General features: G+C 30.9%; 1 protein-coding gene and 1 long non-coding RNA gene across 4 annotated transcripts in view; one reads left to right on the forward strand and one right to left on the reverse strand.

Moving 5' to 3' along the window:
- Nucleotides 1–8,849, forward strand: part of LOC122716340 (nose resistant to fluoxetine protein 6) — a 25,125-nt gene extending 16,276 nt beyond the window's left edge. The window contains exons 4-12 of the mRNA XM_043939331.1: nucleotides 2,929–3,173; nucleotides 3,252–3,422; nucleotides 4,013–4,106; nucleotides 4,429–4,548; nucleotides 4,753–4,918; nucleotides 6,666–6,841; nucleotides 7,852–7,981; nucleotides 8,166–8,483; nucleotides 8,724–8,849. Of these exons, the coding sequence (XP_043795266.1) occupies nucleotides 2,929–3,173; nucleotides 3,252–3,422; nucleotides 4,013–4,106; nucleotides 4,429–4,548; nucleotides 4,753–4,918; nucleotides 6,666–6,841; nucleotides 7,852–7,981; nucleotides 8,166–8,483; nucleotides 8,724–8,849 (1,546 nt within the window). The remainder of the gene's footprint in view (nucleotides 1–2,928; nucleotides 3,174–3,251; nucleotides 3,423–4,012; nucleotides 4,107–4,428; nucleotides 4,549–4,752; nucleotides 4,919–6,665; nucleotides 6,842–7,851; nucleotides 7,982–8,165; nucleotides 8,484–8,723) is intronic.
- Nucleotides 1–12,817, reverse strand: part of LOC122716342 — a 48,933-nt gene that overhangs the window by 31,526 nt on the left and 4,590 nt on the right. For 2 of the 3 annotated variants that reach the window (XR_006347004.1, XR_006347003.1), the window contains exon 2: nucleotides 1,877–1,951. The exons of the other annotated variant lie outside the window; for it this stretch is intronic. This is a non-coding gene — a long non-coding RNA (uncharacterized LOC122716342). The remainder of the gene's footprint in view (nucleotides 1–1,876; nucleotides 1,952–12,817) is intronic. 3 annotated transcript variants of the gene reach the window in all.

Consider the following 12,817-nt stretch of genomic DNA (forward strand, 5'->3'; position numbering starts at 1 on the left):
TTTTTTTTTTTTTTCTTTTTTTCACGAAGTATATCAAATCCAATGTACCACGTATTTTTAAAACGAAATTCGAATTCAATTTTTAATTAACCGCAAAAATTTGAAAATTTTATCATAAAATATCCTTTATTAATAAATTTCATCGTCACATTTTTTTGTAAATCTATTTTTCTCGTTTTTATCGTGCATCCAATAATCCGATATTCCCGAAATGTCTAGTATTATCAGAATTCTATTTACATCGAAAGAAAAAAAAAATATAAATACAAATAAAGAAAAAAAATAACAACCGGTTGAATATTTTTAAAATATAAAAAATATCGAAAAAAACGTGACATCAAATCACTTGGCCCATTATCGATTGGAATTTTGAAAAATCTGAATTTTTTTTCTACGTACTCTGAAATGCAAAGTATCAAAAAAAAAAAAAAAAAAAAAAAATCCAAATCCAAATTAAATACAAAACAAGGTGAGGCAAATTGCGATTTGATTGAATTTTGAAGGATGACAAAAATCGAAAGAAATGAAAACTTACCTCGTAGAACGTAGTCCCTACTTGGCTTCTCGATTGTCAAGTTGCCACGCGATACTAACCCCCTTTTACACAGGGGGGGTGGATAGACATTGCACGGTACAATTTGCGGGTAAATTGAAAATTTGCACCGAAGCACAAGTTACAGTTACATAACCGAAGGATTTGGGAAGTTAAAGATTGGGGAAGGTTGGTAATCTTAAACCTAGAGACGACGAAACCCCCTCTTGTAGCAAGCAACGCTCTTGTAAACGAGAAGTTTGCAACTGGATTCGACACCGTTAGACTGTGTGGCTTTAAACTTTCACGGTAATTCCACTTTTGTCTCTTTTTTCTTCTCTATGAGTTTTTTCTTTTTTCTCTCTCTCTCTCTCTCTCTCTCTTTTTTTTAAACATCGTGAGCGATCAAACTACACCGTGAGTTTTTCGAAAAAAATAAATAATAGTTGGGGATAAATAAATGCAAACGAGTGACGAGAAATGCAAATGGTGCAATTTAAATCTGAGAAGTTTTATCATAGCTATATACCAGTTTCCATCCATTCTGCATTTATAATATATACACATATATATGGGGTTTGATCTAAAGTTTGCTAACTTGTGAATAATTAAAATATTAATAATAAATAATAAATATGCATGGTTAGATTCGAAATAGAATATTCTGAAAGTATTGTCGTGATAAGAAAATACGACTGTCGACGAGAGTATACGACTTTGAGGAGGGAAATGTGATGGCTTTTTGTTGATAAGTTGCCTCGTTCATGATTTCATAACAAAGATATCTCGCGGCGAATGATGTAATATATAGTTTCGTTTAATCAATTATTTAAACAAAGAAATTTCTACAAAATTGAATATATTTGTTATTATATTTGTTATTAATAATAATATTAATTCTTAATATAATAATATTCGTTCTTATTCAAGAAATAAGTACTTTTTTATAAGCTAGATATCGGTTTATTAAATTTCATTATTTCAAAAAGAAATTTTTTCTCTTCAAATCCATTATATATATATATCCCACAAGTACATAGACTTTTATCAAAATTAGAATTTTCAAGTTAAGAAATTTTTCTTGTTAGCATGAAATATCGTTCCAATATTTTCCTCTAGATCGCTATAAAAATAGAACGAATAAATCTGCATTAAAGCAAGATGGAAAAACTCGTCCACCATTTTATTCTTCCCTAACGAATTCGCGTTTAAGAGTCCATTAGCGTAACAGGAACGACGAACTTTATATCGTTTGTCCCGTGCCAAGCGGAATTAATTAGTGTGTATTCAAATTGGAGATCGAAAATTTTTTTCTCTAAAAGTAAAGTAAATATTTTCACTTACTGGAATTATTTTCCTCGAGGCGAGAGACTTCCTCTTTACTTTTCTTTTTTTTGCCTTTGTTGCTCATCAAGGTAACTGAAAAAAAAAAAATGGAAACGAGAAGGAAGAGCATTATTTATTGTCCACTTTCTCTCGAAAGGTAAACGAACAATGCGTTTTAACGTTTAGAAAATCTAAATTATTACATCGATAGTGCGCGATGAACTCGATTATAAATCTTAGGTTATGCAACGAATTCGTTCTTTATATGTAAGAATATTAGATACTGAGCATTTTATATAAGATGTCTCAAAAATAGATCCTCAAAGGTTGGAATGAAAAAATGTTTTTCGAGATATAAATTTCTTCATTTTTACATAAATTGAACGTGATTAAAAAAGTTAATGCAATTAAAGTTGTAAACAAAACTTATAAACAAAAAGTTATTAATATTAGTAGATATGCGGAATGTCTATTTTATTTATTACAGTGAAATATTTTTTTAGGAATTTTTAAAACTTTATAATATCTATTGTAAAATCTAGATGAAAATATATACAATAACGTATATTAAAAAACATATTTTTAATATCACTAAATTACATATGATTTTAATGACACGATTTATAACATCGTATTCTTTCAAATTATTCGATCATTCATCTTGAAAAATATTATTATGGAATAATAGAAGAATTGTTAGTAAAAGTTAGTCGTGAATTATAACAAGCAATGAAATGTTGCGGGGAAAAAAAGGAAGAATGCATAGAAGATATATGTCGTGAAAAATCTTCCGCTATTCTCTTATGATTTAAAAGCGTTTCAGCAATAGCTGCCATTAATTTCACGTTTTAATATGCGTTTTAATACTTCGCCTTACTTTCTCGGTATAATTTTGAAACATATGTACGAAAAAAAACATTATTCCGTTAAAATAACCAGAGAGAGAAGGACAGAGAAAAAAAAAAGATTCGAATTTCGTTGCAATTATTTCTTTTAAAATCATCTAACAAGTTCTTCAGTTTTTCGCTCAACTTTGCGCATTACAATACTGTTCCTGCCTGTTTTTTCAGAGGGATCGGTGGCGCGATGTTATTTCTAATGCTGTGTGCTGCCATCTACGAGTACAAAACGATGCCAAGCGACAAGGATGCGGAGTCGTTAAGCGTGTCGAATAACAACGAGAGACTGAGTAATTTTTCGAATAAGAATTTGAATCAGGATCACGGAGTGGTTCAAGAAAATGGGGAGGAGTTGATCGAGAAAGGGAAAAACTTGCAAAAAGATTTGCCTGACCACTCGAAAAAGAACAAAAAGGGTAGAATACGAGGATGATTTATTATCCGTTCTGTTGCAATCTTTTCTTTCTTTCATGCGATTTTTCTTCGCGTTCCAGGCTTCTGGATAACGTGTCTGACAGCGTTTAATCCTATAAGGAACGGGAGCAAGATTATTAGCACCGAACCTGCCGCAAGAGATAGTCTGACTTGTTTGCACGGATTACGAGTGTTTTCATTGGGATGGGTGGTCATGGTGCATACCTATCTTCAAGTTTTTTCCATCGCTGGTAAAGTTGTTGCCCTTTCGAGAGGCAACGTCACGATGATTGTATGAAATCCTGTTTACGTTTAAGTTACGATTATTTTAGAACTCGGATCTACTATGGTTACGAGTAAATTGCGGACGTTTAAGTAAATGTATATTTTCATATGCAAATATGAGATACGTGAAATAATATGCTTTGCATATATTCCATGTTGCACAGAATATTAATATATTCGTATAAGATAGCTTTGAAATATTCTAGAGTCTAAGGCAAACATAAAATATGAGAATGATGAAGAAAAAAAAAAAGAGACAGGTTTACTTTACTTTCTGTCTTACTTTATCTAATATGCTAATATTGTTTTTATATTTTGTTATTAGATGAATTGTCAATCTGTTGACAATTTTCTTATCATTTAGAAAAATTGTTATTAAATTATCATTTTTATTATTCGTTTGTTATTCTTTATTTTATTTAAATTTTGAAAATGAATAAAATTATAACTGTTTAGAATATTGAATCTTCTTTCTATTGGATTAATTAAATTAAATTTCTAACGATTATATTAATAAGATTGTGTATATATATCTTTCTTTTAATTTAATTTGCAGAGAACAAAACGCTGCGTACAGTGACAGAGCGAAATTTTATGTTCCAAACAATTAGCAATGCCACCTTCTCCGTAGATACATTCTTCTTCATTAGGTAAGGCGTAGACAATGATAAGAATCCTCGTTTCGCAATTAAGGAAATGAAGAATAGAACTTTTTGTTGATTTTGAACAAAAATTCTCCCTCTATAAATTTTATTGAAAATAATTTTCTTAAATCATTATTCTCATTGATTTTTGTTCAGAAATCTAACAAATAAATATATATTGTATTAAAAATAATTTTTAACTAGAAAGACTAGATTAAATTACTATTTCATCAAACGTTCATTTTGAAATATTAATAAATTCTATACAATATATTTAAACAAATTTCTTTCACTCTTCTTCAAATTCTCACAAATATAACTATTTCAGCGGATTGCTAGTTACGATTCTCTTCTATCGATCTTCGGGAAGCTTGAAAACCAACGAGGACAAATTTTGGAGGACATGCTTCACCAAATTTGTCATCATGATCCTCTACAGATTTATCAGGTAAAAAAAGCTTGAAAATCTTGAAAAGAAGAAAAATTTCCTTCTTCTCGACGAACGGGAAACGGTTCCATCGATGCCCGATTGATTAAGTCGAGCATAAAGACTTCGAATAAAGAAAAGAAAAAAAAAAAAAAAAAAAAAAAATAAACGATCCCGGCCAAAGTGACGTACACACTGACCTCGTTTCGATTCACTTTTATCAAGATTGACACCGGCCTACCTCTTTGTCCTGGGGATAAACGAGATTGTCATGAAGCACAGGGTGCCAAGGTCAGTATTCACGCCAGCGGCCATCGACCACTTCACGTGCGAGAAATTCTGGTGGAGGAACGCCTTGTATCTGAACTCGCTTTACCCTCGAAGCGAAATGGTAAGGATTTTAAAAGTTAACGTTTCAACTTTTATGATATTAAGTGTTCTAAATTGGGTTGTGAGAGATAATCGATCCCTTTGCTGATAAGCAAAAGTTTTTAATAGAAATTCTTATGATTCAATTGTGTTTGAAAATCTTTTTGAGGATAACGAATTTTTAAATTTAATTTTATTACTGGCTATTTGAATATTAATATAAGGATTAAAGTTAGCATTGATTTATAAACTTTTTTTTGGTTTTGAATAATTTACAGTTTATATTGTCTTGTTTATTATTTATAAAGATATAATAACTTTTTATAATTTGTAGATTTTTGGAAATATGATTTATAGACATTTAGATTATCGTCCTTGGTTTTATTATTACATTTTCTTTGATACTTTTTCTATCTCTTATCTTAACTGATATAATATTCCATTTGTCACATTAGTTCTCCACTATCATCTTCACTCGCTTTTAACCCCTACTTTAACTTATCTCTGCCCTGTATTTTATTAATCCTGATAATGACACCCTGTTATATTTTTTATTACCCTATACCACACTAAGATACTCATTTTCGTTAATATAAAATTTAATAATTCTCTAATTATATCTAAAAATAGATATTTCAAAGTATAATAAAATTTTTCAGACAATTTTTTACACAATGTAAAAACATACTATTGCACGATATTTAAATTATTAAATTCATCCAAGTTACTTTTGCTTAAACATCTAATTAATTAGTTAAAAAGCAACTTCTTTCGTTCATCCATTTATCATCATTTAAGAAAGAAAAAAAAAAAGAAGGAAAGAAAAATAAACTCGATGAGTTTAATTTGTTAATCGATATTCCACGATGAAACGTAATTTGAACGTAAAAGTAGTCGAGTCGAGGAATAATGAAACAGAGGAGGGAAAAGATACAGCAACTGTATCTTTTTCTTTTATCTTAGAACTACGATTCGGTGGAGATTATGAGACAGGGAAGGTGTCAACATCTCGATCGTTTTCCGATAATTAATTCTACCACGTCCCAAGAAAGTTTCAAAGTGGTGGAACACAACGTAAAGTGTCTAACATCGCCCTAAAACCAATTTCGTCGCCGATAAAAGGAGCCACTTAATTATTGATTAAGTTATTGTATCACGTTTAAACATTCCTCGTATTTCCTTAAATAATTTTCATCATCCTTTTTGGAACATAAAATATTTAGTATATTCAATATATAGATTTATATACTGATCATACTTAAAATAAATAATAAATCTTAACCATCTTAACTCTTAATAAAAATATAAAAAATATAATCGAAGTTCAATCGTGATCTCGATTTCGAAGGAAAAATGTATCGATAATAATTAAAAAAAAATATCGAGTAAATTCGAAAAACTTTTCGATTTCGTGGAATTCTTAATAAAAAGCATTGTTCGGAAGAATCACCCCGACGTATGAAACGTTGAATTTCCGTTCAATTAAATGTTTTTCATTTCGCAATAAACAAGTGAAAACTTTGTTTCATCCTTCTCTCATCGTTCTCAAGTATACACGTGCGCTGTACACAACGTTATCAACAAGGGTTCCGCTTGATTAAACCATCCGCTGGATTGACGTTTGATCCATTAGCCTCACAGCGTTTCCCCCGCGTTATATAGATTTTCCCCTAGCCAAGTATTTTCCAATATATTCTAACGCGAGGATCGACTCCTTCAACTTTTCGATTCGCAATTATCCCACGAATACTTGATTAACAACTTTCCAGTGTATGTTGTGGAGCTGGTACATGGCAAACGATACGCAGTTCTACGTTCTTGGAATACTTTTGTTGCTCCTGTCTATCAGATACTTGAAGACCGTAATAGTGGCGATTCTACTACTCGTCGTCTCTTCGTGGTTCACCACCTTCTCCATGGCTTATTCCAACGATTACATAGCCAGGTAATTAACGAAATGGTTGTTGATTTAATGGATATAAGAGGTAAATTTTAATTGATCAATAAACGAGAATTATTAAACTGATTGTTGTTTTGAACAACACGAATAAAAATTTATCGAAATTGTTGAAATTATTCTTATAAAGTAGAATCATTGTTTTGGTAAAGATTTTTATAGATGTGTATATTTTAAAGTATTATTTCTTGATTTTCGTGCAGATTAAACAAAAAATGGATTCTAGAATATAATGATATATATAATTGATCCAGAAATTGTGAATAATTTTGATTATAGAATAAACATTCGTAACTTCGTCTATTTATCAATTTCCAACAATTTCGTTGAAAAAGCGATTCAAACTTTTCAAAACTTCTCATTATGATTAAATATCAGATTTCTTGTTTAGCAAACTTTGTAACTGTAATATTTTATCACGATTTAAGCGAGCAAGATAAATGATCGATTTAATATATCGATGATGACTTGAAAATTTCTGAACGAATTATATTACCTATTTCTTTTTATTATTTGTAAAAAAAAATTATTATTATATTCCATTCCTCCGTGTTCAACTCGTTTCTTTATTAAATCGTTAAAAGATGGAGGAAATTCCAATCACGTTATAAAACAAAATCTCATTCTAAAAATTTAATTAATTTATTTTTCTTAATTTATTATTTTCTTAATTTATTATAACACGTAAATACTTTCGACACTCCTTACTTTTTATATCATCCATAAAAAAAATCTTTATTAACCTCGAATAATAATTTCATCAAATTTTTCTCCACAAAAGCTCGTGAAAGAGCCCATATGCAATAATATTAATATTAAGAAAAAGAACTTAAAAAACTTAAATTACATCTTTCAAAATTCAATTCCACTCCACTTTCCTCTCTCTCTCTCTCTCTCTCTCTCTTCGCGAAATTCAATCGATCGTCCCATAACCATAATACCAAACATCCCCCCTTCTTACTTTCATTCTCTCATCCGTTTGTTCCCCCCCTGCTTAGAATTCAAGAACCGTTCGCCCTTTTCGACGAGCTGTACGATAAACCATGGCTAAGAGCTGGCCCCTACTTCGTAGGGATTATCACCGGTTATATCCTGTTCAAGACGAATTGCAAATTGAAACTGCCCCTGGTAAGTAATTGCACACCGATCCAGGGATAAACACACATTTTCTCTCTTCCTTATAGAACTCGTAATCTCTTCGTTCGAGGCAATTTATTTATTTTTTAAAAAAAAAAAAAAAGAGGGGGGGAGGGGAGATTCACGTTCAGAATGAAAGATCGAAATCGATTTTAAACAAGAAACACTGTTCCAGATCGCCCGGTTGATCGGCTGGGTATTATCCACAGCCATAATGTTCTCGGTTGTTTACGGCCTGTATCCCGGAAATTTAACCGTGCCATTGAGTTCCGTGTACGCCGCCTTAGGACACACCGCGTGGGCGATCGGCGTATCCTTCATCGTGATTCAATGCTGCACCGGCTCAGCCACAATGATCGACAGCCTGTTGTCGCTCAGGCTGATATATCCGCTATCGAGGCTGACTTACTGCGCCTACTTGGTGCATCCTATCATAATGTTGATCACAGCCAGCCAGATGGATGGCCCGTTGCATTTGCACAATGACATAGTGGTAAGTCGATCGAAGAGGATTTTGGAAGAAGATCGATCGATATAGAATATGAGAAATTTTCAAATTATCACAGTAAGAATTGAAAAGTAATAAAATTTCCAATTGATGAGATGAAAATTGAAGAGCTTCTTAGATTAGAATTTCTCTTCGTGAAGCTAATCTCGTTAATTGTTGAGTGAATATATATATATAAGATCAAAGAATATTAATATTGTTTTTTATATGTGTTTTTTTTTCAAGCTGATTCTATACTTTGGCAATCTGGTAGCCTCTTACCTGATGTCGTTCTGCATTTCAATCGCGTTCGAGGCGCCGGTAGTCAATCTGCTCAAAATCGCTTTCATCTCGAAGAAGAGGGTAAGGTAGAAGATAGAGAGAGAGAGAGAGAGAGAGAGAGAGTGCCATCGTGCGATCGACAGTGAGTAATGGATGACGCTTTTATGGATATTATTTAACAGAGGGATATATTAAGATTGACATCGATCGTTTCCCTACAGAAAATAATCGTAACCAAGGGAAAAATATCCTCGTGATGGGATGTTATGATGATATAGTTCATCTATGGACAATGCCTCGTAGCCGCGTGATTCGACGAGTTTGATTGCGTGCGAATTGCGATTGAATATACTTGATCCTTGGTCCTTTTGGTCGAAAAGTAAATTGTCTCTGAATCAATGTTGATTCCAGTTTAATTTATCGAGTTTCTAAGAGAAGAAATATAAAAGACTCGCCATTATTGAATTTTGAAAAGGGACAATGTATTTATCCATCCTTTATGAATGTTAATAAGAAAGAATTTTTTTCATATTTTCGATATTTTTGATTTTGATCGATAGTTTGTTTCGTTTAGGAATAGAATTTTGATGTGAGGAAACTTGGAAAAATATTTTTATATACATATATGATTTCAAACGTTTGATATACACTAATATATTCTTGTATTAATTGAAACGAAGAAAGAAATGAATAAAATATTTAAAATTGTCATTCTTTTGACATGAATATATATATGAAAATACGTAAACAGTGTATGATATAATTAGGTTGAGGTTTGGTTAAATTTTGACAGCGCCTGAGGGTTGTTTTGATCATATATGCAGACCAAATATCCAAGATGTAGATTTGGATCAACATTATGTTTAGATTAGATTTGCTTTTAGAGATAAACTTTTATAAAATGATGTACAAATATCAATGTAAAAATATCAGTTTCAAGGTACCAAGATTATAATTAATTATAATAAACGTTTAATGATATTTTATTATTTTTCAGAACGAAATAATTAAATATCTCATTAAAATCTATGAAGAAAACACCTTAAAATTAAAACATTTAATACTGATTTAAATCTAATATTGATCTTGGATATTTCATTAAAAAAAAAAAAACAAAATATATTTTCACCTTTCCTCGATCAATTATTTGCTCGAAATAAATCGAATTGAAAGACATTTTGAAAGAAAAATTTTAAATGATATTGCTAAAATTGAAAAAAAAAAAAAAAAAATTAACCATTACAGCGATATTTGTTCCACAACATAAATCAAACGAAATGCAAGAGTTGAAGAGTGATTACGTCTTTTGTTATAACATATAATGGTTCAAAGGCAAAATACTTTCATGGAAAAAAGGCAAGTGTTTAACGACGCGCTTCCTTGTTTCGTTTTCCACGTTCCGCGTCGCCAAGTTTTCTCGTAAAACATTTTCTCCGGAACAATAGGTCTTGGTCGTTATTTTATAGCATTCAAACGGCATTTATATATCGTTCATCTCGAACAGATGCGCCACGCGAATGTTTACAATAGAAACAATAAGAAAACTCGGACGGAACTTCGACAAACGAAAAGCGAATCGAGGGGAGAGAAAGAAAGAGGGAGGAGGAATCTGTGCCAAGTCGCCGCCGTTTCGCTTGGCCAATTTAAATGGGAGAAAGAATGAAATTGAAAATATGGGGGACGAGATCGTGGCTAAAGATGGAAATTTCTAATATTAATATAGATATTCGCGAGAATATCAAATTCCATTGGAATGGAAATATATTATTTGTACAGAAAATTGAGAGAAAACGTTTACAGAAATAAAATGTTGATATCATGCGTCAAATATTTTTGTGTGAAAAGTGTATGACAAGAAATAAATGGAAACAAGTTTTGCCATTTTTGTATCGAGAAGAATATAATTGGATGGAAGAGAAGATGAGCTGATATTTGCTCGACATATCGATTATATTGATACTATGTTGTAAGGTAAGCAAGTAAGTTCTGTCTTTTTTTTTTTTTTTTTCATGATAAAATAAAGAAGCATCTGTGAAAATGTACAATAATTTTCTACAAGTAATTGTTAAAATTGTAATTTTTATTGAATTATATTTACAATTAAAATTGTAAATTTTTATGCATATCTATTATATTACAGTAAAATCATAAAAGTGTTTTAAAAAAAGATATTACAAGTGAAAACTTCTTGCTCAATTCTCATTCTCTTTTGGATTATTATACATGATAAACTATCATTTGCAAAGAGAGAGAGAGAGAAATTGAAGAAGAATTTTCCATTTTCTTGATATCATTTATAAAAATCAGTATATATTTTTCTTTTCTCCCCTGTGAGATATTTCTTACATCTTTTTTTTTTGTTGTTACGACAGAACTTTTTTGTTTATCTAATAGTTCATTAATTAGCAATAATATAATTATAGAAAAGCTATCAGTTATGAGTTTTCTTTGAGAAAAGAACGAGAAAATTTTTTAATTACTTTTTAGTTAACTTTTGCTCGAAATTTACTATTTATTAATTACTCTTTTTTTTTTTTTTGAAACAAGTAAAAGATAACAATTGTTGCGTGTTGAAACATTTTTAATAAAAACAAAAGAAAAATATCCATATCGACAATTGTTTGCGAATGGAAAAATATTACCAGGATGAAAAAATGTTTTTACAAGGTATTTCAAATTTCTTGTTTGCAAAACTAAAAACCACGAACTTTAATTGATATTTCAGGTAAAGGACTAATAACGGAAAAATCGTTTCACGTTTATTCGCGTGACCATTTTCATTTAGGGTTTTGTGCCATTATAAATACAATGCGTTACAAAAACGTATATACATATAATTTGCTGATATTTAAATGTTTTGATCTTTTAATAAAAAATATTTTTATGTATAATTTTCATCTTCTTGTACACATGATAAAAAATAAAGATAACAAAAGAAATTTGTAATAAATTATTATACACGTATATATATATATATATACATCTTACTTTCTTCTATTTAAATATGACTAAATATGACTTTAAAATTTCGTCTGATTAAAAAATTTAATAGGATATTTAAACACGGAATTCACAGAATTTCCGATAATCGAGTTTCGAATAATTCTAACAAAGATTCTATCCTTCATACTTTTCCTAATATCGAGGAAAACTCTTCAATGTACTTTTCACAAGTTGGCCATTCCTTTCTTTCGCTTTGAACAAGCGTCCATTTTCAAAAAAAAAAAAAAAAAATAATTCTCAAAAGCAAATAACTCTCTCAATATAGAATTTCACTCTCGAATGTATTTATTGAAATAACTTTTTCTTTCCAATATTCGATCCAATCCACAAAAGTCTACTACGGTTAATTCTAATTGTACACCCGATAATTTTTTTCGATAATTTATTTCCATTTGAATTAAATGAATAATCTATACACGCGACGTCGTGATAAAAAATATCGTGCAACGCTGTTGAAACGGATATGATGTGATATTAATAAAAACAAAACGAGGAGAAAAACTACAGGAGAGAACAGCGTGTAAAATAATAATTCTGTCGTAATATCTCCGTAAGATCTTTGCATGGCGATTCGTGCACGGAAGCACACGATTAGTAATACAATTAACGTCCCGTCAATTACCCGCCCATATAATGTCCTGTTCACACGATTATCGCAACGAGACTCGGTTGTCTCGCGCTTGCATAATTTGTCGCATGCGCCACGCCACCACGCCGCCCCTCTCCCTCCCCCGCCCTCCCCCCCTCTCCTTCTGCAAAACTCTCCAGACGTGATCGCGAATTTCATCACTCGTATTACACCCCCTCTCCTTGCGAATATTCTTAGCTACAAGTGATAAAGATATTCTATTCTTCATCCAGTGATAAAGATACGCTTATCAGAAGAACTGATAAGATAAAGTTTAAGCTTTCTATTGTACTTCACTTAAGAGTGTTTTAAAGTTTGAATTCCCCGCTGATTGTCAATCTTTTTAATGTCTAATGTCCTTTTAAAGAGATGTCTATAAAGGTTGTGAGAAATTTTTTGGAGAGAGAGAGAGAGAGAGAGAGAGAGA

This window comes from Apis laboriosa, unplaced genomic scaffold (genome assembly GCF_014066325.1).
Source record: "Apis laboriosa isolate Shangri-la unplaced genomic scaffold, ASM1406632v1 scaffold45_cov149, whole genome shotgun sequence".
Lineage (NCBI taxonomy): Eukaryota > Metazoa > Arthropoda > Insecta > Hymenoptera > Apidae > Apis > Apis laboriosa.